Consider the following 25,531-nt stretch of genomic DNA (forward strand, 5'->3'; position numbering starts at 1 on the left):
ATTCAAATGTGATCTTTAACCTGCAGAATGCCTTCAAAAGAAAAAAAAATGGATACAAAATTTATCAAATAGTAAATCCAAATAAATAAAACAAAATTACTTAGTTGGATAAAGTGGTGAGAATTATTTTTTCTTTTCCTTTTTTTTTTTTAAAGTAGGCTCCATGTCCAGTGTGGGGCTTGAACTTATGACCCTGAGATCAAGAGCTGGATGCTCTATGGACTGAGCCAGCCAGGTGCCCTAAGAGGTTAGAATTAAAACAAACAAACAAACAAACAAAAACCATATATAAACTCTTGAAAAGACCTAGGCAAAAAAGCATCATACTCCTAAAAAGTGACCCTAAATTGAGAGATGATATCTGGCTCAGAGAGAGAGGCTTTAAAACTTATATATTAAATGTCAACTACTGAGTCTTTAAATGCAAACAGCAAAACTTTTCAGTGCCACTCAAAGGTAAGTCTCTATGCCAACAGACTCCTATTAATCCCAAAGGAACAAGGAAGAGGAAGACTTGAGTCAATGTCAATTAGCAGTAAATGTTCATTAAGCTGAATTTAAAGTTCATTCCTTCAGTAAAGTTCATTCCTTCAGTTTAGTGTGATAAAGACACTAAGCCATGAAAAAATACAGGTAATAAAAGGATAAATTAAATTTGAAAAAACAAAGAGTTGGGGGATAGGTGGTGAGGACAGGTAAGGAAGGCAATTGCTAGGAAATGGATTTAACTAAAAGCCTCACTCATGCTTGGTTTTACTCCCTTGGGAAGCACCTTTTCTCTACCAGAGACCAAAATGTGGCTAAAGTCAAGAATGGAAATTCACAGTGGGAATGTGTGTTGGAAAAAACAAAAGCAAGCTGTAATACAAAAACTGTAATCCCAAAGGCCTAAACGTAGTAGAAGGGCTAGGAAGCACCTCTTTTACCACAATTGTTCTGTGAGTCTCTATTTGCAATTAAACTCCGCAGTATATAGGCTTAGGTGATAAGCTGAGCCACTTACACTGCAGTAAGGTAGAGTCTGCATATGATGCAGTAAGGCAGAATTCAAACCGACAATGTGGGAGGAAGTCCAGTGGACAAAAGTACTGTACCAAAAGTGAACCAAACAGGGAAATGCTGTAACCCAAAACACATGGAGATCCTGTGGAGGATGATGCAAAATTCAACAAGGGGAGTATTAGGCCGGTTTCTCTCTTATCCCTTGAATGGGAAAACACATTCTATCCAATTTAAAGATATATTTCAATATAAGACAACAAAATCAAAGAAATATGATTAAACTAGACAAAGTGGCCTTACACTTAAAATCACCTGTTAGTAAGCATTTATTAACTAGAAAAACAGTAAGAAAGGGAATGGACTCTCTATAGACTTTAAAAAACTGGCTCAAAAGTATAGCCAAAAAGTTAGAATGATAAATCTGAGATTCAAAATTCAAATCTAAGAATTTGGGGAGTGATCAACCAACTCCAAAACTGTAAAAGGTGGAATCTGAACATAATCAGTTTTTGTTTTGCTACAGGCCTTTTTTTCCCCCTCTAAATCAGTGGTTCTCAGTAGGGTAGGTTTTGCCTCCCATAAGACATTTAGCAATGTGTGGAGACATTTTTGGTTGTCACAACTGCAAGAGTGCCATTGGCATCTAGTGGTAGAGACCAGGAATGCTGCTAAACAGCCTACAATGTACACGGCAGGGCCCCACAACAAAGATAACCCAGGCCAAAATGTCAATAGCACCAAGGCTGAGAATTCCTGCTCTAAATACCTCCCACTGCCCTCCACAAAGACAAGAAAACTTAAGGAGAACTGTAGCTTAATATCACTATCAGGTAATCTACCTGTAACATGCACTGAGACACAACACCCTCTGGAATCTCCGGGAAACGCTGTCGGAGGTCATGGAGAACCTGCATGTCAAGCTGTGGAGTGCTCTGCGCCATGCCAGAACAAATAGTGGTCAAGTATCGCTTAGGAAATTGACGCTAACCAGCCTTCCGATAGTAGTGATCTTCCAACACCGCATTCATTTTCTATTAAAAGAAATCAAAGTTAATCACTGTGTTGTCCACCTAAAACTCTTGTAACATTGTGTGTCAACAATATCTCAATAAAATATGGTTGAATTTAATTACATATTTCACATCATTCAAATAGCAACGGTCACTGTGTTAAAATGGCGAGTCGTAAAATTGACAAACTCAATTTAGCCAGACTTTTCTGATCACTGGTTCAGAAACAAAAAAAGCCAAAAGACATCCCCAAAACTTCAGTTTCAGTTTAATGCTTAAAAAAAAAAATAAAGCACCAGCTAGATTAAAACTACAGAGTATTACTATTTTGGCAACCTTATCTCACTAGCCTTGAGAAATGCTACTTGTGTATAATCACTCAGGTTTTCCCAAGGGCTATCACATCACTCCCCAGAGCAGAGAAGTCATTTTGATGTCTAAAGTAATAAGAAAACAAGGACTTGATGATAACACCACAAAGAATTACCTCTCCTGTCTGTTTTACGTTCTACTTGTACTTTGAGACCAAAAGATTTGGATTTGAAGTATGAGTAAAGGGAACCCAAAGTCTAAAGGAAATAACTTAGCAAACGCAAATGGAAATGAAGACTCCTTTGTTTTTAATGATGATGCTTTTCAGGAGGGGAGGTGGGTGGGGGGATGGGCTAAATGCGTAGTGGGCATTAAGGAAGGCACTTGTGATGAGCACTGGTGTTGTATGTTAAGGGATGGATCACTAAATTCTACTCCTGAAACCAATACTACACTACATGTTAACTAACTTGAATTTAAATAAAATCTTGGAAGAAAAAATTAACTAAAAAGACGCTGCTGCTGGCCCATCATCTGCCAGACCTAAACAGCTGGGCTTTCACTTATTTTCTAATGCCACTGGCAGAGGTGCTACGATGGCAGGATTTAAGGATACAGTTTGAGTGGAAAAAATTAACATCAAATCTCACTGGCACTACTCAAGCTGAGCGCCCATATATAAAAAGGCAACTAGTGAAATAACAATTCATAAATTAACTGGCAGCATCAAGAATCAATGAACTGGGGGCGCCTGGGTGGCTCAGTGGGTTAAGCCTCTGCCTTCCGCTTGGGTCATGATCCCAGGTGCTGGGATCGAGCCCCGAATCAGGCTCTCTGCTCAGCGAGGAGCCTGCTTCCTCCTCTCTCTGGGCCTGCCTCTCTGCCTCCTTGTGATCTCTCTCTCTGTCCAATAAATAAATAAAATATTAAAAAAAAAATCAACGAACTGATACATGTTTTAATACAGTTGACTTCTGAATGACACAGGGGTTATGGACACCAACCCCAGAGCATTCAAAAATCCGTATTTAACGGGGCACCTGGGTGGCTCAGTGGGTTAAGCCTCTGCCTTCCGCTTGGGTCATGATCCCAGGTGCTGGGATCGAGCCCCGAATCAAGCTCTCTGCTCAGCGAGGAGCCTGCTTCCTCCTCTCTCTGGGCCTGCCTCTCAGCCTCCTTTGATCTCTCTCTCTGTCCAATAAATAAATAAAATATTTAAAAAAAAATCAACGAACTGATACATGTTTTAATACAGTTGACCTCTGAATGACACAGGGGTTATGGACACCAACCCCAGAGCATTCAAAAATCCGTATTTAACGGGGCACCTGGGTGGCTCAGTGGGTTAAAGCCTCTGCCTTCGGCTCAGGTCATGATCCCAGGGTCCTGGGATCGAGCCCCACATCGGGCGCTCAGCTCCGCAGGGAGCCTGCTTCCTCCCCTCTCTCTCTGCCTGCCTCTCTGCCTACTTGTGATTTCTCTCTCTCTGTCAAATAAATAAAATCTTTAAAAAAAATCCGTATTTAACTTTTTTTTAATATTTTGTTTATGTATTTAACAGACAGACATCACAAGTAGGCAGAGAGGCAAGCAGAGAGAGGGGGGGGAAGCAGGATCCCTGCCGAGGAGAGAGCCCAATGCAGGGCTCGATCCCAGGACCCTGGGATCATGATCTGAGCCGAAGGCAGAGGCTTTAACCCACTGAGCCACCCAGGTGCCCCCGTATTTAACTTTTGACTCCCCCCAAAACTTAACTACTAATAGCCGACTGCTAATCTTACTGATAACATAAACAGTCATATTAATCAAATTAATCATTAATAACATATTAATCAATATGCATTTTGTATTGGAAATGACATATTATATACTCTACACTTACAATAGAGTAAAAACTAGAGAAAAATGTTAAGAAAATCATAAGGAAGAAAAAAACATTTATAGCACTGACTGTATTTATTTTTAAAAATCTGCATAAAATCTGCAATAATCTCCCTCTCTGCCTACTTGTGATCTTTGTCAAATAAATAAAAAAATATTTTTAAAAAATCTGCATGTTAAGTAGACCCATACAGTTTCAACCTATGTTGCTCAAGGGTTCAACTACATATATTTCCCATTTTTTTAAAGGGGAAAAACGTAGTGTATACCATACAATCCCATAATTTCTGCTGTGTTCACTCACTAGATGGTCAAATATTTTTAAGTATGCGAAGTAAACACCTGCATCATCTTAAGAGGCATGGAAACCACAATTTTAAGCTACATGGTCTAAAGAACACACATAAGGAAGGGCCATTCCACAGCAAATCTTCTTTATCTTGCAAATAAGCACTCCAGAAAACAGGTAAGAAAAAACATTCAAGCTAAACACCAAAACAAAAAGGAATTTTTAAAAAATGAAGATGGTTAAGGGACCTCTGTGACAACATCACGCAAATTAACATTCCCAGGGTATGGATCTCAGAAGGAGCTAAGAGAGAAAGGGGAAGAAATAATAGAAAGAAATAATAGCTGAAAACTTCCCTAACGTAGGGAATGAAAGAGACATCCAGGTTCAAGAAGCAGAGAGCCCCAAATAAGATGAACCCAAAAAAGGCCCAAACCAAAACATGTTATAATTAAAATGTCAAAGATTAAAGATAATGAGAAGATCTTAAAAGCAGCAGGAGGAAACCAAACAGTCATCCACAACAAAAAAACCCATGAGGAGGGACGGCTGGGTGGCTCAGTTGGTTATGCCGCTGCCTTCGGCTCAGGTCATGATCCCAGGGTCCTGGGATCGAGTCCCGCATCAGGCTCCTTGCTCAGTGGGGAGCCTGCTTCTCTCTCTGCCTCTGCCTGCCGCTCTGCCTGCTTGAGTTCTCTCTCTCTCTCTCTCTCTCTCTGACAAATAAATAAAATCTTAAAAAAAAAAAAAAACCCATGAGGATATCAGCTGATTTTTCAGCAGAAACTTTGCAGGCCAAAAGAAAGTAGCAAGATGTACTCAAAGTGCTGAAAGGACAAAACCAACAACCAATAATCCTCCATGCTACAAGGTTAGCACGTAAAATCAAAGGAAAGCTAGAGTTACCCAGACAAACAAATTAAAGGAGTTCATCACCACTGAACCAGCCTTGTAAGAAATGCTAAAGGGACATCTTTAAGTGGAAAAGAAAAAGCCATGACAAGAGGTAAGAAAACGATGAAAGGAAAAAATTTCAAGTGTAAAGGCACACATGGTACATCAATCACTTACACTGTGAGTATGAAGGCTAAAAGGCAATAATAGTAAAAATCATTTGTATCTAAAAAATTAAGAGAGTCACAAAAAGATGTAAAACATATAAAAGACGGATGGGAAAGTAAAAATGCAATTCTTCAGAATGTGATAGAACTTTAACAATCATCAACTTAATACAAACTGCTATATACTTAGGATGTTTTATATGAACCTCAAGGTAACTACAACACAGAAACCTCTAAGAGATACATCAAAAAATAAAAAGAAAGGAATCCAAGCATAAAACTAAAAGTCACCAAACATGAGGGAAGAGCAAAAGAATAAAGAAACAGATAACTACAAAAGCTATCAGAAAAAATTAACAAATGACAATAAGTACATATATATCAATAATTACCTTAAGTGTGAATGACCTAAATATTCTGATCAAAAGCCACAGGTTGAATGCATTTAAAAAAAAAAAAAAGACCCATCTACATGCTGCCTATGAGAAACTTAACTTCAGACAAAAAGACGCATACAGACTGAAAATGAAGAGATAGAAAAATATTCCACGCAAATGAAAGCCCCCCACCAAAAAAAGCTTGGTTAGCAGTGTCAGACAAAATAAACTTTAAAACAAAGACTGTGAGGCATCTGGGTAGCTCAGTCAGTTAAGCGTCTGCTTTCGGCTCAGGTCATGATCATGGGATCCTAGGATAGAGCCCCACATTGGGCTCCCTGCTCAGCAGAGAGTTCACTTCTGCCCCTCTCCTCACCTCCCTGCTTGTGCTCTCTGCTCTCTCTTGGGCTCTTTCTCCCTCTTTAAAATAGTGATGCACTATCACAATGCTAGATTTCAAGCTATATTACAAAGGTAATCAAAATAGTATAGTAATTATAAAAATAGACACTTAAGATCAATGAAACAGAACACAGATCCCCCCCAAAAAACCCAGGCTTACACGGTCAGTTAATCTACAATAAAGGAAGCAAGCATACACAATGGGGAAAAAAACAGTCTCCTCAATAAACGGTCCTAAAAAAAAAATAATAAAATCCAGAGAGTTACATGTCAAAAAAATGAAACTGTACTGCTTTCTTATATACAAAAAATTCAAAATGGATTAAAGACCTAAATGTGAGACCTGAAAGCATAAAAACCCTAAAAGAAAACATAGGCAGTCATGTCTTAGACATCAACCTTAGCAACGTTTTTCTTGATTTCCCTTTAGGGAAACAAAAGAAAAACTATGGGGAGTACGCCAAACTTAAAAGCCTTTACACGGCAAAAGAAACCATCAACAAACCTAGAAGACAACCTACTGAAGGGAAGAAGATACTCGCTATTGAAGGGGAGAAAATATATAAAAAATGCATATACCACCAAAAACAAAACAAAACACCAAACATTCCAATTAAAACATGGGCAGAAGACCTGAATGGGCATTTTTTGCAAAGACATGCAGATGACCAACAGACACATGAGAAGTCACTCAACATCACTCATCCTGAAAATGAAAATAAAATCACAATGAATTAGCATTTCACTCTTGTCAAAATGTCTAATATCAAAAAGACAAAAATAAGTGTTGTGAGAATGTGGAGGGGAAAAAAAAACCTTTTTCACTAATGATGAGAATGTAAAGTAGGGCAGCCACTATGGAAAACCGTATGGAGGTTCCCCCAAAATATTAAAAATAGAACGACCATACAATCCAGTGATTCTACTGCAGGGTATTTACCTGAAGAAAATGAAAACTCTAATTTGAAAAGATACATGCACCCCCACTTTTACTGTAGCATTACTTACAACTGCCAAGTTACAGAAATATCCCAAGTGTCCACTGACAGCTGAATGGTAAAGAACATGCGGTATATATACACAATGGAGTATTACTCAGCCACAAAAAATAATAACATCTTGTCATTCACCTACAGGGTGTTATGCTAACTGAAATAAGCCAATCATAGAAAGATCTATACTATATGATTCTACTTACAAGTAGAATCTAAAAAAAAATTTAACAAGCAAGCAAGAAAACAGAAACAGACTCATAAACACAGAGAACTAGTAACTGCCAGCAGGAAGGAGGAATGGGCGAAATACATGAAAAGGATTAAGAGGTACCAACATCCAGTTATAAAATAAACAGGTCATGGGAATAAAAAGTACAGCATAGGAAATACAGTCAGTAATATACTGTAATAATGATCTATCATGCAAATAGTAGCTACACTTATTGTAGTGAGCATTCGTGACGTATAGAATTGTTGAATCACTCTGTTGTCTGTTGTATAGCTCTAACTGACATTGTAAGTCCACTATTCTTGGATTTAAAAAATTAAGAAAAGAAGGACCATCTGTACCCCAATGTTCATAGCAGCAAAGGCTACAACCGCCAAACTGTGGAAAGAGCTAAGATGCCCTTCAAGAGACGAATGGATAAAGAAGATATAGTGCGTATATACAATGGAATATTATGCCTCCTCCATCAGAAAGGATGAATACCCAACTTTTGTATCAACATGGACTGGACTGGAGGAGATAATGCTGAGTGAAATAAGTCAAGCAGAGAAAATCAATTATCATATGGTTTCACTTATTTGTGGGGCATAAGGAATAATATGGAGGACATAGGGAGATGGAAAGGAAAAGTGAATTGTGGTAAATCGGAGGGGGAGACGAAGCATGAGAGACTGTGGACTCTGAAAAACAATCTGAGGGTTTTGGAGGGGAGGAGGATCGGGGGTTAGATGAGCCTGGTGGTGGGTATTATGGAGGGCACATACTGCATGGAGCACTGGGTGTGGTGCATAAACAATGAATCTTGGAACAATGAAAAAATAAAATTTAAAAAAATCATCACCTCATACCAGTCAGAATGGCTAAAATCAACAAGTCAGGAAAGGACAGATGCTGGCGAGGATGCGGAGAAAGGGGAACCCTCCTACACTGTTGGTGGGAATGCAAGCTGGTGCAGCCACTCTGGAAAACAGCATGGAGGTTCCTCGAAATGTTGAAAATAGAACTGCCCTATGACCCAGCAATTGCACTACTGGGTATTTACCCTAAAGATACAAACATAGTGATCCAAAGGGGCACGTGCACCCAAATGTTTATAGCAGCAATGTCCACAATAGCCAAACTATGGAAAGAACCTAGATGCTCATCAACAGATGAATGGATCAAGAAGATGTGGTATATATACACAATGGAATACTATGCAGCCATCAAAAGAAATGAAATCTTGCCATTTGCGACAACATGGATGGAACTAGAGCGTATCATGCTTAGCGAAATAAGTCAAGCGGAGAAAGACAACTATCATATGATCTCCCTGATATGAGGAAGGGGTGATGCAACATGGGGGCTTAAGTGGGTAGAAGAAGAATCAATGAAACAAGATGGAATTGGAGGGAGACAAACCATAAGTGACTCAATCTCACAAAACAAACTGAGGGTTGCTGGGGGGAGGGAGGTTGGGAGAAGGGGGTGGGATTATGGACATTGGGGAGGGTACGTGCTTTGGTGAGTGCTGTGAAGTGTGTAAACCTGGTGATTCACAGACCTGTACCCCTGGGGATAAAAATATATGTTTATAAAAAATTAAAAATTAAAACAACAAAAAAATCATTAAAAAAATAAAATTTAATTAAAAAGAACTGAACGGATCTTTGAAAAACAAATTAAGAAATAAAAATGTTTAAGGAGGGGCGCCTGGATGGCTCGGTGGGTTGAAGCCTCTGCCTTCGGCTCAGGTCATGATCTCAGGGTCCTGGGATCGAGCCCCGCATCGGGCTCTCTGCTCCACAGGGAGCCTGCTTCCCCCTCTGTCTCTGCCTGCCTCTCTGCCTACTTGTGATCTCGTTCTCTGTCAAATAAAATAAATAAAATCTTTTAAAAAAATGTTTAAGGAAAATACTGAAATCAGTATTACTTTTGCTGGTTTATAATTAAGTAGATACTTGAAAAACAATCACCATGTAATCTCAAACTCAATGTTGATTACAGGCAGGGCATTTCATTTTGCACACAAACTGCCGGCTTCAACTGGGTGTCTGGCTGGCTCTCCTCTTCCTTCCAAGCTAAGACTGTCAAGGGTTATGGACACTCTTTCTGTCTACCAAGTGGTCACAAAGTCCATATCTATGAGATTCGGCCTAACCACAGATAAAAAGAGCCATTAGTGACTGCTTTAATGACCTCCAGCCACGATATAAAAGCTGTCTAATGAACATGAAGGAAAACTGAAATGTTGGGGAACATTCTTGGCACACATATGGGCTTTCTGTCTACCCTGTACTCTTCTCCCTACAATTCATTCCTTAGTCTGCTTTAATCTGGCTCTTATCACTGCTCCACTGAAATACTTATCTCTCTGATGCTAAATCTAGATCATTTATTTTTCTGGTCCCTATGCCCCCTTGATCTCTGCAGCCTCTGACAATATTGACTGATACTTCTTTTTTTTAGCCTCTTTGACAACATACTAGCCTGGTTTCTTCCCACCTCTTTTGTCCCATTAACGTCCGTCTGGTTTTTGTCCTAATTTGCTTCCTCTTTTCATTCTGCATCCTTTTAACCAGTGATTGTATCCACTACTAGGCATTCAGTAACATTTAAAGGCTGAGAATTCCCAAATCGGTATCTTGAACATCATGCTCTCTGCAAGACTCCAGACACATACAGCCACCTGCCTACTACAGAGCACCATCTGGATATGCCCAAAGATAATTGTCAATATGTTCAAAAAGGAAATCCTCACCACAACCCTTCCCCAAATGCTCTCTGTTCTCTCCATGAATGTTACCACTATTCACTCAGTAACAATACTAGAAACCAGGGTGTGATCCCTGACTTCCCATTCTTGCACAACCAACTACAGGGTGAAAGGAAGTGCTCATGGTTTCCACCCCATTTTTGCCATCTGTTAGTGTCTAAGAAATATACTCAATCCTCACACCTTTGAAATTTCACCTACAAAATGGAAATAATAGTAGGGCTGTAGTAAAATTTAAATGTCAACCGTTACTAAGTCAGAAAGCATTAGTTACTATTAAGGGCATTTTTTAATACTGTCATCAACGTTAGGGCTCCAAGTTCCTGCTGCTCTCTCACCTCTGGTCTTGCCTTCCTCCAACATCACAGCCACAGAATTAGTGCTCTAAGATGCAGATCTGATCATGTCGCCTCCACTCTGCACCCCAACAGAAGAGAGCCGGCTGTAATCCCGTGCATGGCTGTCCTGTGCTACCTCCTCCTAGGGCATGATACCATGATCATCCATCTGCCTGAGATGCTTTTCTTCCTTCCTCCCACTGCTTCTCAAAGCCACACTGATCCTGTACACATGGGTACTGATGGCACTTCCTCTCTGGAGGCTTCCACTGACAACAACATTCCCTGAATCCTGCCACCAAGCCTTTCCTCTACCCACCATGCTAGAGGACCCTCCATATGCTGTAACTGCAGGTTGCGCTTATCCTCACAGGTGCACCAAACACATGACAATGAAGCCACTAGGGTGCCTAAAGGTCTCATATGAACCGTAGCTCTACCCAGAACATGGTGTTACACCACCGAGTAGGGGAAGTACTCAAAAATGATGGGAGCTTGTGCTAAGGACCTGGGAGCTAGCTTAAAGCGGCTCCCACTGGCCAAATCTGTGACAATTTGAGTAAAATACAATTTGAGTAAAATAATTAAGGACAGTAATGAATTACAGGCCTGTAGAAAACAGGAACCCACGAGCTGCTATCAGTATTAAATACATACATAAATGGAGAAGGGAGGACTTTTATGTACGGTAGAATCCAACCGGTAAACACTCAAGGAGTGCTGAAGCCTTAAGAAAACATCATTTTGCAGATATCACAGTACAGACTGCTTCAAGAAAAAAATCATCAAGGATGCTAAATCTAGGAGTAGATTTGGATAAAGAGTAGTATGTATGAATGGTCTTCAAGTATACCCCCAAAAACAGCTTATTAGTTGCAAGTGGGGGGATTACACAGTAGATAAATCAAACGATAACATGACTAGCTAATGAAAATTAACATCAATGAGGGAAAGATGGACAACATACACCTCCAGGCAGGTCACCCCGAGAAAACATATTACTTTACAGTATTCCTGTCAGGAATGCAGAACCTGAGGGACACCTGCATGGCTCAGGTGCTCAAGCACCTGGCTTCAGCTCAGGTCATGATCCGAGGGTCCTGGGATTGAGTCCCGTGTCAGGTTCCTTACTCGGCCAGAAGCCTGCTTCTCCCTCTCCCTCTGCTTGTGTTCCTTCTCTCAAATAAATAAAATCTTAAAAAAAAAAAAAAAAAAAGGAATGCAGAACCTGAAACTTGTGAGGAAAGAAACAAAGCCAAAACAATAAATGCTCTATTTAAAAAAAAAAAGAGAGAGAGAGGTGGAGACAAGGTGAGCATGTCATCTTAAAAATGTCAATGTTATAAAAGAAAAAGGCAAGAAAAATATCACAGATTAAAAGAGACAGAGTATATAACAACTAATCTAATAACTGATCCTAGACTGGGTCCTATACTAAGTGGGGAAAATGTTATAAAAGAATGATCAATTAACAAAAATGAGAGACAGAAGGTAGATTATGAAAAGTATTCCATTATGTTTAATTTATTGAATTTACTAAATTTACTGAATTGATACCCGTGCTACAGTTTTATGTGAGGCTAAACTTAGTTTTAGGAAACTAGGCAATGAAATATTTAGGGGTAAAGCATATGCCAACTTAATCTAAAAAGATTCAGGAAAAAATGTATAGTATGTATGTGTACATATGTGCATGTACACAAACATACACACACACATACATGCACAGAGAGCAGGAACAAATAAAGCCAATGGAGGAAAATGTTAATAGGTGAATATGGATAAAGGATGTGCTCTTTGTATAATTTTTATTCTCACAACTTCTGTACTTCTGGAATTATTTCCAAATAAAAAGTCAAAACAAAACCAAAAAGGTTGTAGTTCTATTCAGGGGCTATGCTTTGCTTACCACTGCGTTTCCAGAGCCTGAGCCCACACTTGCTCAAATGTCTGTTAAATAAAGAAGTCACTTTCACTATACCAAACCAATCTACCCAAGAAGATAAAATATATACACAAAACTTGGCTCCTACCTCCTAAACACACCCCCAGTAAAATACTGGGGGATCGGTGATCACCTATGTAAAACAACTTGTGAATGCTTAGGAAAAAGGGAAAACTGATTTAAGCTACTAGATCTGTGAGTATGTTTTTACAGTTTTCCATTCTTAAAATATCCCAAATCTGAAAAGCTAAAATAGTCTACCAGATTAACAATTCAGGCTTAATTTAAAATGTACCTTATTTCAAAGTCCTTAGTGTTAACTTTAATCCTTAGGGTCAATTCAATCCTGTTCGGTGCCTGGGTAGCTCAGTCAGGTAAGCAACTGACTCTGGGTTTCGGCTCAGGCATATTTCGTGGTCGTGAGATCAAGACCTGCGTCTGTGCTCAGTGAGTAGTCTGCTTTGAATTCTCTCTCCCTCTCCCTCCAGCCTGCACGCGCTCTCTCTCAAATAAATAAAATCTTTAAATGTGTTTGAATTACCCACCATTTTCATCAAAACAAACATTATCTGCCATCTTCACAGGAAGATGATATATAATTTGCACAGCCTAACTAGAGTTAGGAGTCCTAACTAGATGAGTAACACTGCCAAGTCACTGAAGGTCAAAGACAGCACTAATAAAAATACACTGCAAGTTCTTTTAAATGTCCTAGAAGCCACATGAAGGAAAAAGCAAAGGTGAAATTTTAATACATTTTATTTAATCTGATCAAAAATAGTATTTTTAAAATATATGATCAATATTTTTAAAAATCAATGATGAGCTATTTTACATATTTCTCTCCAACTAGACCTTTGAAATCCATTGTGCATTTTATACTAACAGCACATGACAATTCAGACTAGCCACATTTCAAGTAGTTAGCAGCCACCTACAGTTAGCAGTGGCTACCTTACTGGACAGCGCAGCTCTAAGGCTTTAGGACTTTCATTCAATTAAAAGGCTAAGCCCTACAACTCTTAGATTCTATAATTCAATATCTCCTTGGAGGGTATTCAATTGATTAAGCACAGGGCCTGGCACAGACTAGATATTAAATGAGTATTTGTTAGGTAAAATAGAAAAAAAAATGTAATTCACTGAATTTAATGGTAAAAATTACCTTAGTCATCAAATCTGTTTGTATTTACAGAAATGATGACAACCTTCCCACCAGGAAATGATACTTCACACTTGAGGGGCTAACCACATTCAGAACACTTGATAGCTATTTAACTTGTTCACAAAGAGCTTCTGAAGCACCCAAAAGCTTAACTCAAGCTTCCCTAGTGGCTCCAAAGAACTGTTTTATTCATTTCTCAATCCTAATTTCAAGTCTTTAAAATAGAAGGATAATATAATTGCCTTTTTACAAAAAAAGAAAAGGCAACAAGGGTAAACAAAAACAAAGACGGATTAGGTGTCAAGCAAGAGCTTGGGTTCTGTCCGGTTCTGAGGTCTTGGAAGCTGCTAGCTCTCTGCCAGCTCTGTCTACCTTTTTAAAACCTCAGGTGCCACCAACACCAAAATTACCATTAATTTCACCACTACTGCTATCATATACCATTTACTGAACAATTGTGTCCTCAAAGGTAGCTGTAATGATCTCTAGTTTACAGGTAAGAAAACAACCTAAAGAATGGGCATATGGCAGAATCATGACTCAAATCCAAATCTGCCTTCTCCAAAGGCTGTGCTCTTTCCACTACGTCACTGGTAGGTAACAAGGACATTGCCAGAAGGTGAGGAGGAGCACCTTTCTTTGGGGAAAAAAAGACAAGAAACCCCCATCACTTTATCATCCAAAAAGAGGGGTTACGGGTGTGGGAGGCGAAGGGCTAAGAGGGGAGCAAAGAATCCTTGTATAAACAAGCTGTTTTAGGATACAAACAAGGCAGAGCTAAAAGGGGAAAAAATATCCTTTTCTTAAGAGTTATAAATACTTATCTTTGGAAAAAAATATTAAAAAGCATCTTTATAATCAAAGCCAACAATTTACATACCCACAAAAATGGCAACCATCTGAAAAGATGAATTTTTTTACTTTATTTTATTTATTTATTTGACGGAGAGATACAGCACAAGCAGGGGGAGCAGCAGTCAGAGTGAGAGGGAGAAGCAGTCTCCCCACCGACCAAGTGACCAAGGAGCCCGATGCAGGGCTCGATCCCAGGATCTTGATCCCAAGATCCCAGGATGTTGGGATCATGAGCAGAAGACAAACACTTAACCGACTGAGTTACCCAGGCATCCCCGGAAAAATGATTAATAGTAGGCCTACTTGTTACAGCAAATATGAAAATTTCTCTTTAAGGGATTATGTCCGTAATCTGAACAGTGGTTAGCATTCGGCCCTATACAATGGTCATTCACATAAGCACAAACTGACATGGATAACTATTAAGTATTTCACAACCTATAACACTCTCAATAATTTCCTGCTGATTAAAAGAATGTTAAAATTCTTCCTTAAAAAAAGCAATTTCCTCTCTGATGAGAGGTTAAAACAACAGAGAGTTTACAAACTATTCTAGCCAGTAAGATGAGCCTGTTTCCCTAAAAAGCAACATTTTAAAACATGTATTACAGTACATTTCTGCATTCAATCCCACCGAATACAACCAAAATGAAACACTGTCCTATAGTATCCTACATTATAGATTTTGATATGATACACATCAAAACACAGTATCTAGTCTTGTCCAGATATTATCAATGTATGCAACAACTATGCAAAAGAGACACAAACTTTGTTCCTTTACATTTTAACGGGCTGCTTCTTTTTAGACAATTCTTAAGTGATGAGTGACAATCTGAAACCAACCAGAGAACTCAAGCAGTATCTGAACTATACTGGCTAGGTGAGGCTGTGGCCTAACTCCTGGGACACCCTTGAAACAACCCCATTAAAGCACAGATGGCCACAGCTGTGGACTGTGGAGCTGTGTAGGGTTCTAAAGCCACATAAACCAAGACGTTCTAGGGACGCTGGGTGGCTCAGTTGGTTAAGCAGCTGCCTTCGGCTCAGGTCATGATCCCGGCGTGCTGGGATCGAGTCCCACATCAGGCTCCTTGCTTGGCGGGGAGCCTGCTTCTCCCTCTGCCTCTGCCTGTCATTCTGTCTGCCTGTGCTGGCTCTCTCCCCCTTTCTCTCTCTGATAAATAAATAAAATCTAAAAAAAAAAAAAAAAAAAAAAACCAAGACGTTCTACGGGGTGGAACTTTGTTGTCTGTCAGCTTTGCGGGCAAATTCCAATCTCTGAGAGCAGGATGGAGAGTGGGGGGGCCCAGACGCTAGGCTTAGCAGTGGAATCATACTGAGGCTTCTTCTGGTGGTGCAGCTGCCCTCACTCCCACTCAGAAGAGCCAGCACCACGAGGTGCAGTGGGCTCAAAAAGCAGCTACCAGGATTTCTCCCCATAGAATTCCTCCTCCCAAACAGACAAATTTCCCCCAAAGCTCTATTGTGATGCTGCCATTTTCCATACTCTAGAAAATGAGCTCACACCTGGTGCTTTCTTTCCACAGCCTTCTCAGAGATCAGCAAATATGCAGGGTAGTGCAGTTATAGACCTCAGTGTTCACTTCTATAACATTTTAGTTCACTTCCTAAAATAATTATAGCAGAGATTACAAACCAATGGTCTGTAGGCCAAATCCAGCCCCCTGATCTGTTTGCTTTGACCTCAATAATGTTAAAGAAAAAAGCTGAGCCACATTTTTGGGGGGAAGATTCTTTACTTCTTTAAGTCATCTCTACAACCAAACTGAGGCTCAAACTCACACAACCCGAAGATCAAGAGTTGCATGTTCCACTGACTGAGCCAGCCAGGTGCCCTGAGCCACGCTTTAAAATAGAGAAATTTTACATAACAATCTGGATACCCAATTTTTCTCTGAAAAAAATAAGAAGCTAGAGCAACAGCAGGCAACTGGTTAAAACTGAGGCATGGCTGCACCCTTTCAAAGGGACACATACTTTCCAGCTTGCCTACTTTCCACACTTCCTAGGGCATCACAGACACAGAGGCCTGAGGTCACTTCACTCACTGGCCTACTGAGGGGTCTGCGCCACCTGCACTATGTTCCATCAAAGGTTTAAAGCCAGTACTGTATCAGTCGGGTCTAGTGTGTCTCCACAACAGGCTATGGATACAGTAATTTTGCGTACAATAATTCTTCATCATGCATGCTTGGCCCATGTATCACAAGGCGGTTAGGATCCTGGCCCCTTCTGTAAAACACTAAAGGCACCCCCAGGAGGCCTCTAGAAAGTCAAGAGCATCTCAGGCTGACAGCCACGGCTAGCACCTTAAGTTTGGTGAGGTGAAAACTGCTGAGATTTGAAGAAAAGTAAGACTTGTCTTGAGAGGACTTTTAAGTAAAGGAATCATTCATTTTTCTGATTAGTCTGGCCTAGCCAATAACTGTTGAACAGAAACATGTATACTCATGTAAACCTTTGGAATTTTCACCCATTTTCTTGTTGCTTTGGAAGTTTTGGTTTTCAATGAAATTTACTGAGCCATATGTATGTACCAGACACCAGGCTAAGTGCTTTGTCTCATTTAATCCCCCTTATCCCACAGGAGAGGCAATAATATCATCCACATTTTACCAATGAGGAAATGTGAGGCTCAGAGAGGGTAAATAAGTTCCCTGTAGTCACACAGTCAACAAGCAGCAAATCTAGGAAACAAACTTATCTGGCTACATGGTAAGGCTCTGATGATGTCAAAAACTCTTAAAGACAGTTTCAATCAAAACCTGATTATAAAACAGAAGGGGTTTTTGTACTGGATAGTAAATTCTTTGAGGTAAACAACAATAAGAAGTGGGCAGTAGTGGAGCATAACAAATGACCTTTTATTAGTGGTACAGGTAAGGGTTCTAATTTCAAGACTTTTCATGCATATATGTAAAGGTGCAACTAAATAACAAGGAAGGGATAAGAATTCAATACTTGTTATTTCCCCTAAATAAGCCTTCCAAATGATTTCTAAGATAATCATCCCACAGGATTCTGGAGATACACTACAGATCAATATAATACTTATATTAAAAGACTCAAAAAGCAGGGCGCCTGGGTGGCTCAGTGGGTTAAGCCTCTGCCTTCGGCTCAGGTCATCATCTCAGGGTCCTGGGATTGAGCCCCACATGGGGCTCTCTGCTCAGCAGGGAGCCTGCTTCCTCCTCTCTCTCTGCCTGCCTCTCTGCCTACTTGTGATCTCTCTCTGTCAAATAAATAAAAATAAAAAATTTTTAAAAAAATTTTTTAAAAGACTCAAAAAGCATTTTCATCATAAATACAGTCCCCCAGAAACAAATAGAAGCATATTCACTTTTTTTTTTTTTTTTTAGATTTTATTCATTTGGGATTCCTGCATGGCTCAGTCATTAAGTGTCTGCCTTTGGCTCAGGTCATGATCCCCGTGTCCTGGGATGGAGCCCCACATCTGGCTCCCTGCTCAGCACAAAGCCTGCTTCTCCCTCTCTCTTCTCCTTCTCCCTCTGCTTGTATTCCCTCTCTCACTGTGTCTCTCTCTGTCAAATAAATACACAAAATCTTAAAAAGATTTTATTCATTTACTTCAGAGAAAAAGAGAGAAAGACCATGAGCAGAGGAGAGGGGCAGAGAGAGAAGCAGGCTCCCTGCTGAGCAGAGAGCCCAATGAGGGGCTCAAACCCAGGAGTCCAGGATCACAACCTGAGCCTAAGGCAGACACTTAACCGACTGACCCACCTAGGTACCCCCATATTCAGTTTAAATTTAAAATGAGCACCCATTCTCACACTCCCAAGTGAGTATCTGCTTGCACACTGCCACCTCTACAGAACCCATCATATGTGCCACTCCTGCCGCCCCCCACTGACCTCCCCAACAAAAAATAAAAATAAAGGTACTTGGGATCATCTCCCATTCTGAGTATGGTAACAAAAAAACCCAGGATATTATTATTTGGGTTTTTTACTTATTTTTTTAAATTATTTATTGGAGAGAAAGAAAGGGGGGAGGGTAGGAGCTCAAGCCAGCAGGGGGAGGGGCAGACAGAGAGAATCCTGAAGCAGACTCCTAGCCCAGCGGGGAGCCTGATCTGGGGCTCGATCCCATGAACTAGGAGATCACAACCCGAGCCGAAATCAAGAGCCGGATGTCCAACCAACTGAGCCACCCAAGTGGCCCAATTATTAGTTTTTAATTCAGCTCTATGCCCAACAGGGGGCTCAAACTCATGACCCCAAGATCAGGAGCCACATCCTCCATTGAATGAACCACCCATGTGCTCCAAAGAAATAGGATATTAAAAAATAAAGCAAAACAACCTTACAGAGTGGCATACGAAAAAAGAAATGGGAAAGTATTGATTCTTATTAGAAGTATTTTGTTCATTTAGGAATACTGAGTTGGTGGCAGGAAAAAATAGTATCTAGGTTAGAAAAATCAAAGGTTTCCTTTATAAAGTGACTCTAAAAATATCTCAAGAACATTCTGGAAAAAGCAAAATTAGAGAGACAACAAAAAGATGTGGTTGCCAGGGGTTTGTGGGGCAGGTTCACAGATGGAGCATCGGCAATTTTAAGGGTGGTGATATTATTCTGTATAATACTCTAATAGTAAATACGTGACATCATGTACTTGTCAAAACCCATAGAACTTTTAACACAAAGAGTGAACCCTTTTTCTTTATGAGGAAGGGAGGAGCAAGGGAGAGGGAGAGAGAGAATCTTAAGAAGGCTCCACACCCAGCCCGGAGTCTGATGCAGGGCTCAATTTCACCACCCTGAGATCATGACCTGAACCGAAATCAAGAGTCAGACGCTTAATCAACTGAGCCACCCCAGCGCCCCAAGAATGAACCTTAAAGTATGCAAATTTAAGACCATTTAGTAAGTCAGGGGATCCCAGGAAGGAATAGACACCATACGATGTAATCTAACTGTATTACAAACGTATGACACAATGTCATCCCAGAGGGTTGAGGCGAGGGGGGGGGGGAGTTGTTGACCTACATAACTTTGGAAATGAGTGGCATCTGTAAGACTAAAGTAAAGGCAAAAGGAAATATACATAAGCACTGTACTGTAGCTGATAAAGTGTTTCCCATGGAAGTAGGAGTGAACAATTAAGTACATGGATGGTGAACAGTGACAGGCAGGTTTTTCACTATTGGGAGAGGTTACATACAGATAAACAAACGGAGGAGGCTAGAATGATCCATGCCTTAATGGATTACATTGGAGACATAAGTAAAAACTCATGTTTAGCTTAATATTGATATAGGTATATAAAAATAAGATACAGAGGAACATTTATAGACATGCATAAATACTCAGATAGTGTATACCTGGGATTTCAGCTAACAGAGCCTAGAAATACCACCACCCCAAAGTAGCAATGACCCTACCTAGCACTCAGATCTTGATTTCTAATACCATTAGCACTCTCTAATAAAAGGAACCAGGGCATTGTGGAGAAGAAATGGCTGATTCTAGAACTAAAACAAGGGATACACAGGACAAGTCTGGAATATCTTACAATGCTCAAAAGTACGGAAGTGCTCAAAAGGAATCCCACCCCACAACAATGGAGGCATGCTAAAGTAACACACGGGCTAACCAAAAGAGCTCATCAATGGCCAAGGCTAGAAAAATTTAAGTAACACAATAAAGCAGTAATGGATTATGACCCAAAGTATAAAATAATTATCCATGAACCCATAATAATACAAAGAAATGACTAAGTAAATAAGGAAATGGGGGAGAATAAACAATCTTTCATGCAGAAGAATTCCCAATAATTTATGTAGAACACCCTAAAGGAGCTGGAGTATAACTTCCCACTACTTAAGTGGCAACTACACAGTGCCTTTATTCCAAAACAACACACTACAAAAGAAGATTTTTAAAAAACTAACACTTGAGTGGAGAAGGGAGAAAGTGGACATAAACCTCAGCCAGGTGACCAAACCAACATTAACAGTGATAAATCATGTTGACAGTACGTACTCTTGACATGATGTGACAAGACTACAGGAATGGCACTTTACCTCTCTGGTCTTCCTCCCCAAAACACAGAACACAAGTCTAACAATGAAAAAACATGGGACAAATCCCAGTTGAGGGACATTCTACAAAATACCTGATCAGTTCTCCTCACAGCTGACAATGTCATCAAACCAATGAAAATCCAAGAAATTGTCACAGCAAGAGGAGCCTAAGAAGACATGACAACTAAACATTATCCCAATGGGATCCTGAAAGAGAAAAAGTACATTAGTTAAAAAGTAAGGAAAAGTGAGTGAACTATGGACTTTAGTTAATAAAAGTGTTTCAATATTGATTAATTAACTGTAACAAATATACCATGTCAAGGTCATCTATTAATAATAAAAAAATTGAGTGCTGGACATATGGGAACTCTGTATCATCCTCTCAATTTTTCTATAAAATTAAATCTGTACAAAACAATTGATCTAATTTTTTAAAAATTACCTCAAGATGATCTAGAATCTCCAGCACAGAAGTCTTATTCACATCTTCGGCTCTAAAAGCACCTTCTTTTCAGTAGTCTAGAAATGTGACAAAATGAGGAGTTAATTATCTTTTTTTTTAATCTTTTTGCTGAGTTTTCCTAACTCAGTATGGAAACCTGACAAAAACTCAGATTTCTGGAGCTTTTAAGTAATAGCACACAGAATGCTAGACCGCACTTTGAGGGCAGGTGGCTCTTTCCCAAGTAGCATCACAAGCTGAACCATCTTCCTTTCTTTTAGGTCACAAATATTTTCTACAGTAATTAAATTCTACATTATCCCAAGGAGAGAGCAGCAACAAAGAAAAATTAAGAAATAACCCACTGTTTTTTTTTAAAGTATAATAAGCAGGTTTTACTTTTAAATAACTTTTTTTTTTTTTTCCTGAGCCAGATTAGATCGTCATTCATTCAGGAAATTTATTTTTTTGTATTACTGTTATGTTATTCACCATAGTATATCATTAGTTTTTGATGCAGTGTTCCATGATGCACTTTCTGTGTTTAACACCCAGTGCTCCATGCAATCCGTGCCCTCCTTAATACCCACCACCAGGCTCACCCATCCCCTTGCCCCCTCCCCTCCGAAACCCTCAGTTTGTTTCCCAGAGTCCATAGTCTCTCATGGTTTGTCTCCCCCTCCAATTTCCCTCTCTTCCTTTTTCCCTTCCTTCTCCTAATGTCCTCCACGCTATTCCTTATGTTCCACAAATAAGTGAAACCATATAATTGACTTTCTCTGCTTGACTTATTTCACTCAGCATAATCTCCTCTAGTCCTGTCCATGTTGATACAAAACCTGGGTATATTCATCCTTTCTGATGCTGAGTAAGATTCCATTGTATATATAGACTTCACTCTCAGCAATAGACAGATCATCTAAGCAGAAGATCAACAAAGAAAAAGGGCTTTGAATGACACACTGGACCAAATGGACCTCATAGATATATACAGCACATTCCACCCTAAAACACCAGAATACTCACTCTTCTCAAGAGCACATGGAACTTTCTCCATGGGCATTTGGGTCACAAAATCAGGGCTCAACCAGTAACAAAGGATTAGGATTATTCCCTGCATATTCTCAGACCACAATGCTTTGAAACTGGAACTCAACCACAAGAAAAAGTCTGGAAGAAATTCATACACTTGGAAGCTAAAGACCATCCTGCCCAAGAATGTCTGGGTCAACCAAAGAACAACAATTCATGGAAACCAATGAAAAACCAATGAGAACGAAAATACATCAGTCCAAAGCCTATGGGATATGGCAAAGGCAGTCCGAAGAGGGAAATACATAACCATTTGTTTTCTTAAGGCTTTGCAGCACACGTGGTTGTGACGTAACATCCCGAGGCCTCAGCTATTTATAGAAGAAAGGATGAAGTGCAGGCCCCGCAAGCATGTACGAAACTTTAAACTGCATGGCCAAAAGAATAAATGCCTTTTTTTAAATGCTGACTATAATATAACCCATTTCTGTTCCATGAAGAGCAATTTATATAAGGGCCAGTGGCCTTACTGCCTTATTTTGACAAATGAGCATTCTCTTACCATGACTCAGAAACTACAAGAGTCCCCTCTTACATGTCGTTTTGCCTCCTACAACTTCAGTTGCCCATGCTCAACTGCAGTCCAGCAGCAGATGACCCACCTGCCAACGTATCAGCAGAAGGTCAAGACTGGCCTAACACTACGTCACAGTGCCTACGCCATTCATCATCGCACTGTGCATCGCGTAGGCATTTTATCATCTCATAAGAAGGGTGAGTACAAAAAAATAAGCTATTTTAAGAGAGACACCACATTCACATAATTTCATTATGGTATACAGTCATAAATGTTCTATTTTATTATTATTAATCGTTTTCTGTCCCTAATATACAAACTTTATCACAGGTATCTATATACATACAGGAAAAAAAAAACCACAGTAGGGGCAGCTGGGTGGCTCAGTCATTAAGAGACTGCCTTCAGCTCAGATCATGATCCGAGCCGTGGTGGGACCAAGCCTCCTGTAGAGCTAGCTCCCTGCTCAGCGGGAAGCCTGCTTCTCCCTCTCCACCTCCCCCCTGCTTGTGTTCCCTCTCTCACTGTCTATGTCAAATAAATATATAAAATCTTCAGGGGAAAAAAAAACCCATAGTATATATAGGCTTTGGTACTATCTGCAGTTTAGGGGACCCACTGGGTGTCTTCAAACGTATTCCCTGTGGATAAAGTGGGGGGGGGGGGGGGTTTGCCATATCTTCATCCCAGTAACCCTAATACTACAGTGTTAACTTTATCATTTGGGGGCAAATAATGCCTTAGATCAGAGGGACCAGAGAGATACAAGTCTCCTGACTGAACCTCATTTTATAACCACAGGAGAGTTAACACACCCTGTTTATGTTGTATATATTCATATACACTTTATACTGTGTATACACACACACACATACACACACACACTTTACCATATTTTTACCAAATTTTTAAATTTCTTAATTACTTTATCTTAAACATTACCCCCAAAATGAGCAAAAGTTCTGGGCACCTACACGAATGCTGTGTTCTACCATATGTAATAGCTTTTTCAAATCTCTCATACGACAATGCAAAATCCACCCCACATTCATGTCAACTTTCCTCCAGTGACCTAAATCACCACAGCTTTTTCCCCCTCCTAAATGTCCAAAAAGCTGTGCATTTATTACCACTATGAGCACCTGAACTAATGGTTTTTAACTTTTTATTGTCCCCTAGGTATTATCACTGTAAATCTTGAGAACAAAAACCAACAGTACCTTGTGCACACTAAATATTTAGTAAAAATGACAAAATACAGGATTTTATATTTATTGGAAATCAAGGTGTTTCAAGGTCATTTTTTCCCCCCAACAAAAGGCCAGAAGAGCTCCTCAGGCAGGCTGGCTTCTCAGGGGTCGGGGCATTTGGGCAGTAGTGCTTGAATAGGGGGAGAGGGTACCCTGAGTGCTCTGTGTTGCCCTGGGCTGCCTTGGGGACAGGCAGCACTAGCTCAAAGGTAGGGTTAACTCCAAAGGCCTCAGCCTCCAGCAGTTCTGAAACAGAATCCTCCTTGGTCAGCACTGGGGTTCGTCAATGCTGCCTGCAGTAATGCTCCCGGGATGGCTCTCTTTAGACCAGCCGTGGGGGCCGAGCACCCTCTGGAACCCCTTTTGGTAGTCTGGGAGGTGACAAAGGGCAGCTGGGCTGGCAGATGCCCCCAGGGCTGGGATCAGTGCCGTTTTGCAGGGAGCCTTCCGAATGGAAACTGATTATGGTTCTCACGGAAATCCAACAGGATGAAAGGGCAACCCCGCCCCTGGGGACTGGTGCCCCCACCTTGCCACCCTAGGCCTTAGGATTCCTCTACACCCCCACCTGCCCTCTGTCATTCTTCTTCCTTGGAGTCCACTACTAGCACCCACTCGAAGATATGAAGGAAAATGTCGCGCACAGTCACTCAGGACTTCTCCCATCTCTAGACCTTCCTGATGCTTGCCATCCCTTTCTTGATGTCATCCTTACCCCAGCTCTGGGTCTCAGTCCATATGGTCCAGCCAGCCATGCTGGCAGGTCTAAGGTCGAGGCTGTGGTTGGGCTGCCTCCCGTCCGGCAGGCTCAGGTTCAGCACAGGACCCGGGTGCCGCTCTCTTGGCTGACCGTCCCTCCCCACTCCAAGGCCTTTATTAGATCAATTCTTAAATGGCATTATTTAAAAAGAAAGACAGGACAATTGATGGGTAACACATGCTAAAGGCAGATCATCTCTACATTTTATTAAAGAGATTACTTAGAACAGTGTTTTTCAAATGGCAAGTTGTGGCCTATTAGTGAATTGTGTAATAAATTTATTGGATGATGACAAGCATTTTAGAAAAAGAAAAGAAGTATCATAGAAAGCATCAGAGTGTTTTATACATAGTAATGATAAACAGTTACTCAAAAAATTTATTTGAGGTATAGATATGTATTAAATAATGATGTAAATGTGTTTTTAGGGGTTTGTTTTGGTTTGGTTTTTTTACTGTGGGTTGTTATAAGAAATACTGACTTAGAATGAGGTATTATAGGTTAAATAATAAAGAATATTTACTACCTTTCCATTTTACTTTCATCTTAATAGATGGGTAGCTTTCTAATTAACCAAATGGAGTTGAGGAACATCTGGACATAAAAGCCGAAAAAACTCTTTATGTTATGAATTTTTCTGTGACTGTATCTTTCTCAAATGCAGCCTCAATGTGTTTTGTGTGTCTCCCTCACATACTACCAGAGGTTCCTACCTTCTAAAAAGTTTTTTTTTTAAGTAATCAGTGTCCTAAACTCAGAAATTCAAGATCACAAACCATGG

General features: G+C 40.1%; 1 protein-coding gene across 6 annotated transcripts in view; it reads right to left on the reverse strand.

The window, feature by feature from the left end:
• TAB3 (TGF-beta activated kinase 1 (MAP3K7) binding protein 3) overlaps nt 1-25,531 on the reverse strand; it is an 89,885-nt gene that overhangs the window by 28,696 nt on the left and 35,658 nt on the right. For 3 of the 6 annotated variants that reach the window (XM_059156768.1, XM_059156764.1, XM_059156769.1), the window contains exons 3-5: nt 21,132-21,208; nt 20,779-20,893; nt 1,842-2,033 (exon numbers count right to left, since the gene is read on the reverse strand). In XM_059156768.1, the coding sequence (XP_059012751.1) occupies nt 1,842-1,943 (102 nt within the window). In that variant the 5' untranslated portion in view covers nt 1,944-2,033; nt 20,779-20,893; nt 21,132-21,208. Of the gene's footprint in view, nt 1-1,841; nt 2,034-20,778; nt 20,894-21,131; nt 21,209-24,705; nt 24,878-25,531 lie in introns of all 6 variants that reach the window. The other 3 variants (XM_059156765.1, XM_059156767.1, XM_059156766.1) reach the window with 3 other exon arrangements.

The sequence above is a fragment of the Mustela lutreola genome, chromosome X (genome assembly GCF_030435805.1).
Source record: "Mustela lutreola isolate mMusLut2 chromosome X, mMusLut2.pri, whole genome shotgun sequence".
NCBI lineage: Eukaryota > Metazoa > Chordata > Mammalia > Carnivora > Mustelidae > Mustela > Mustela lutreola.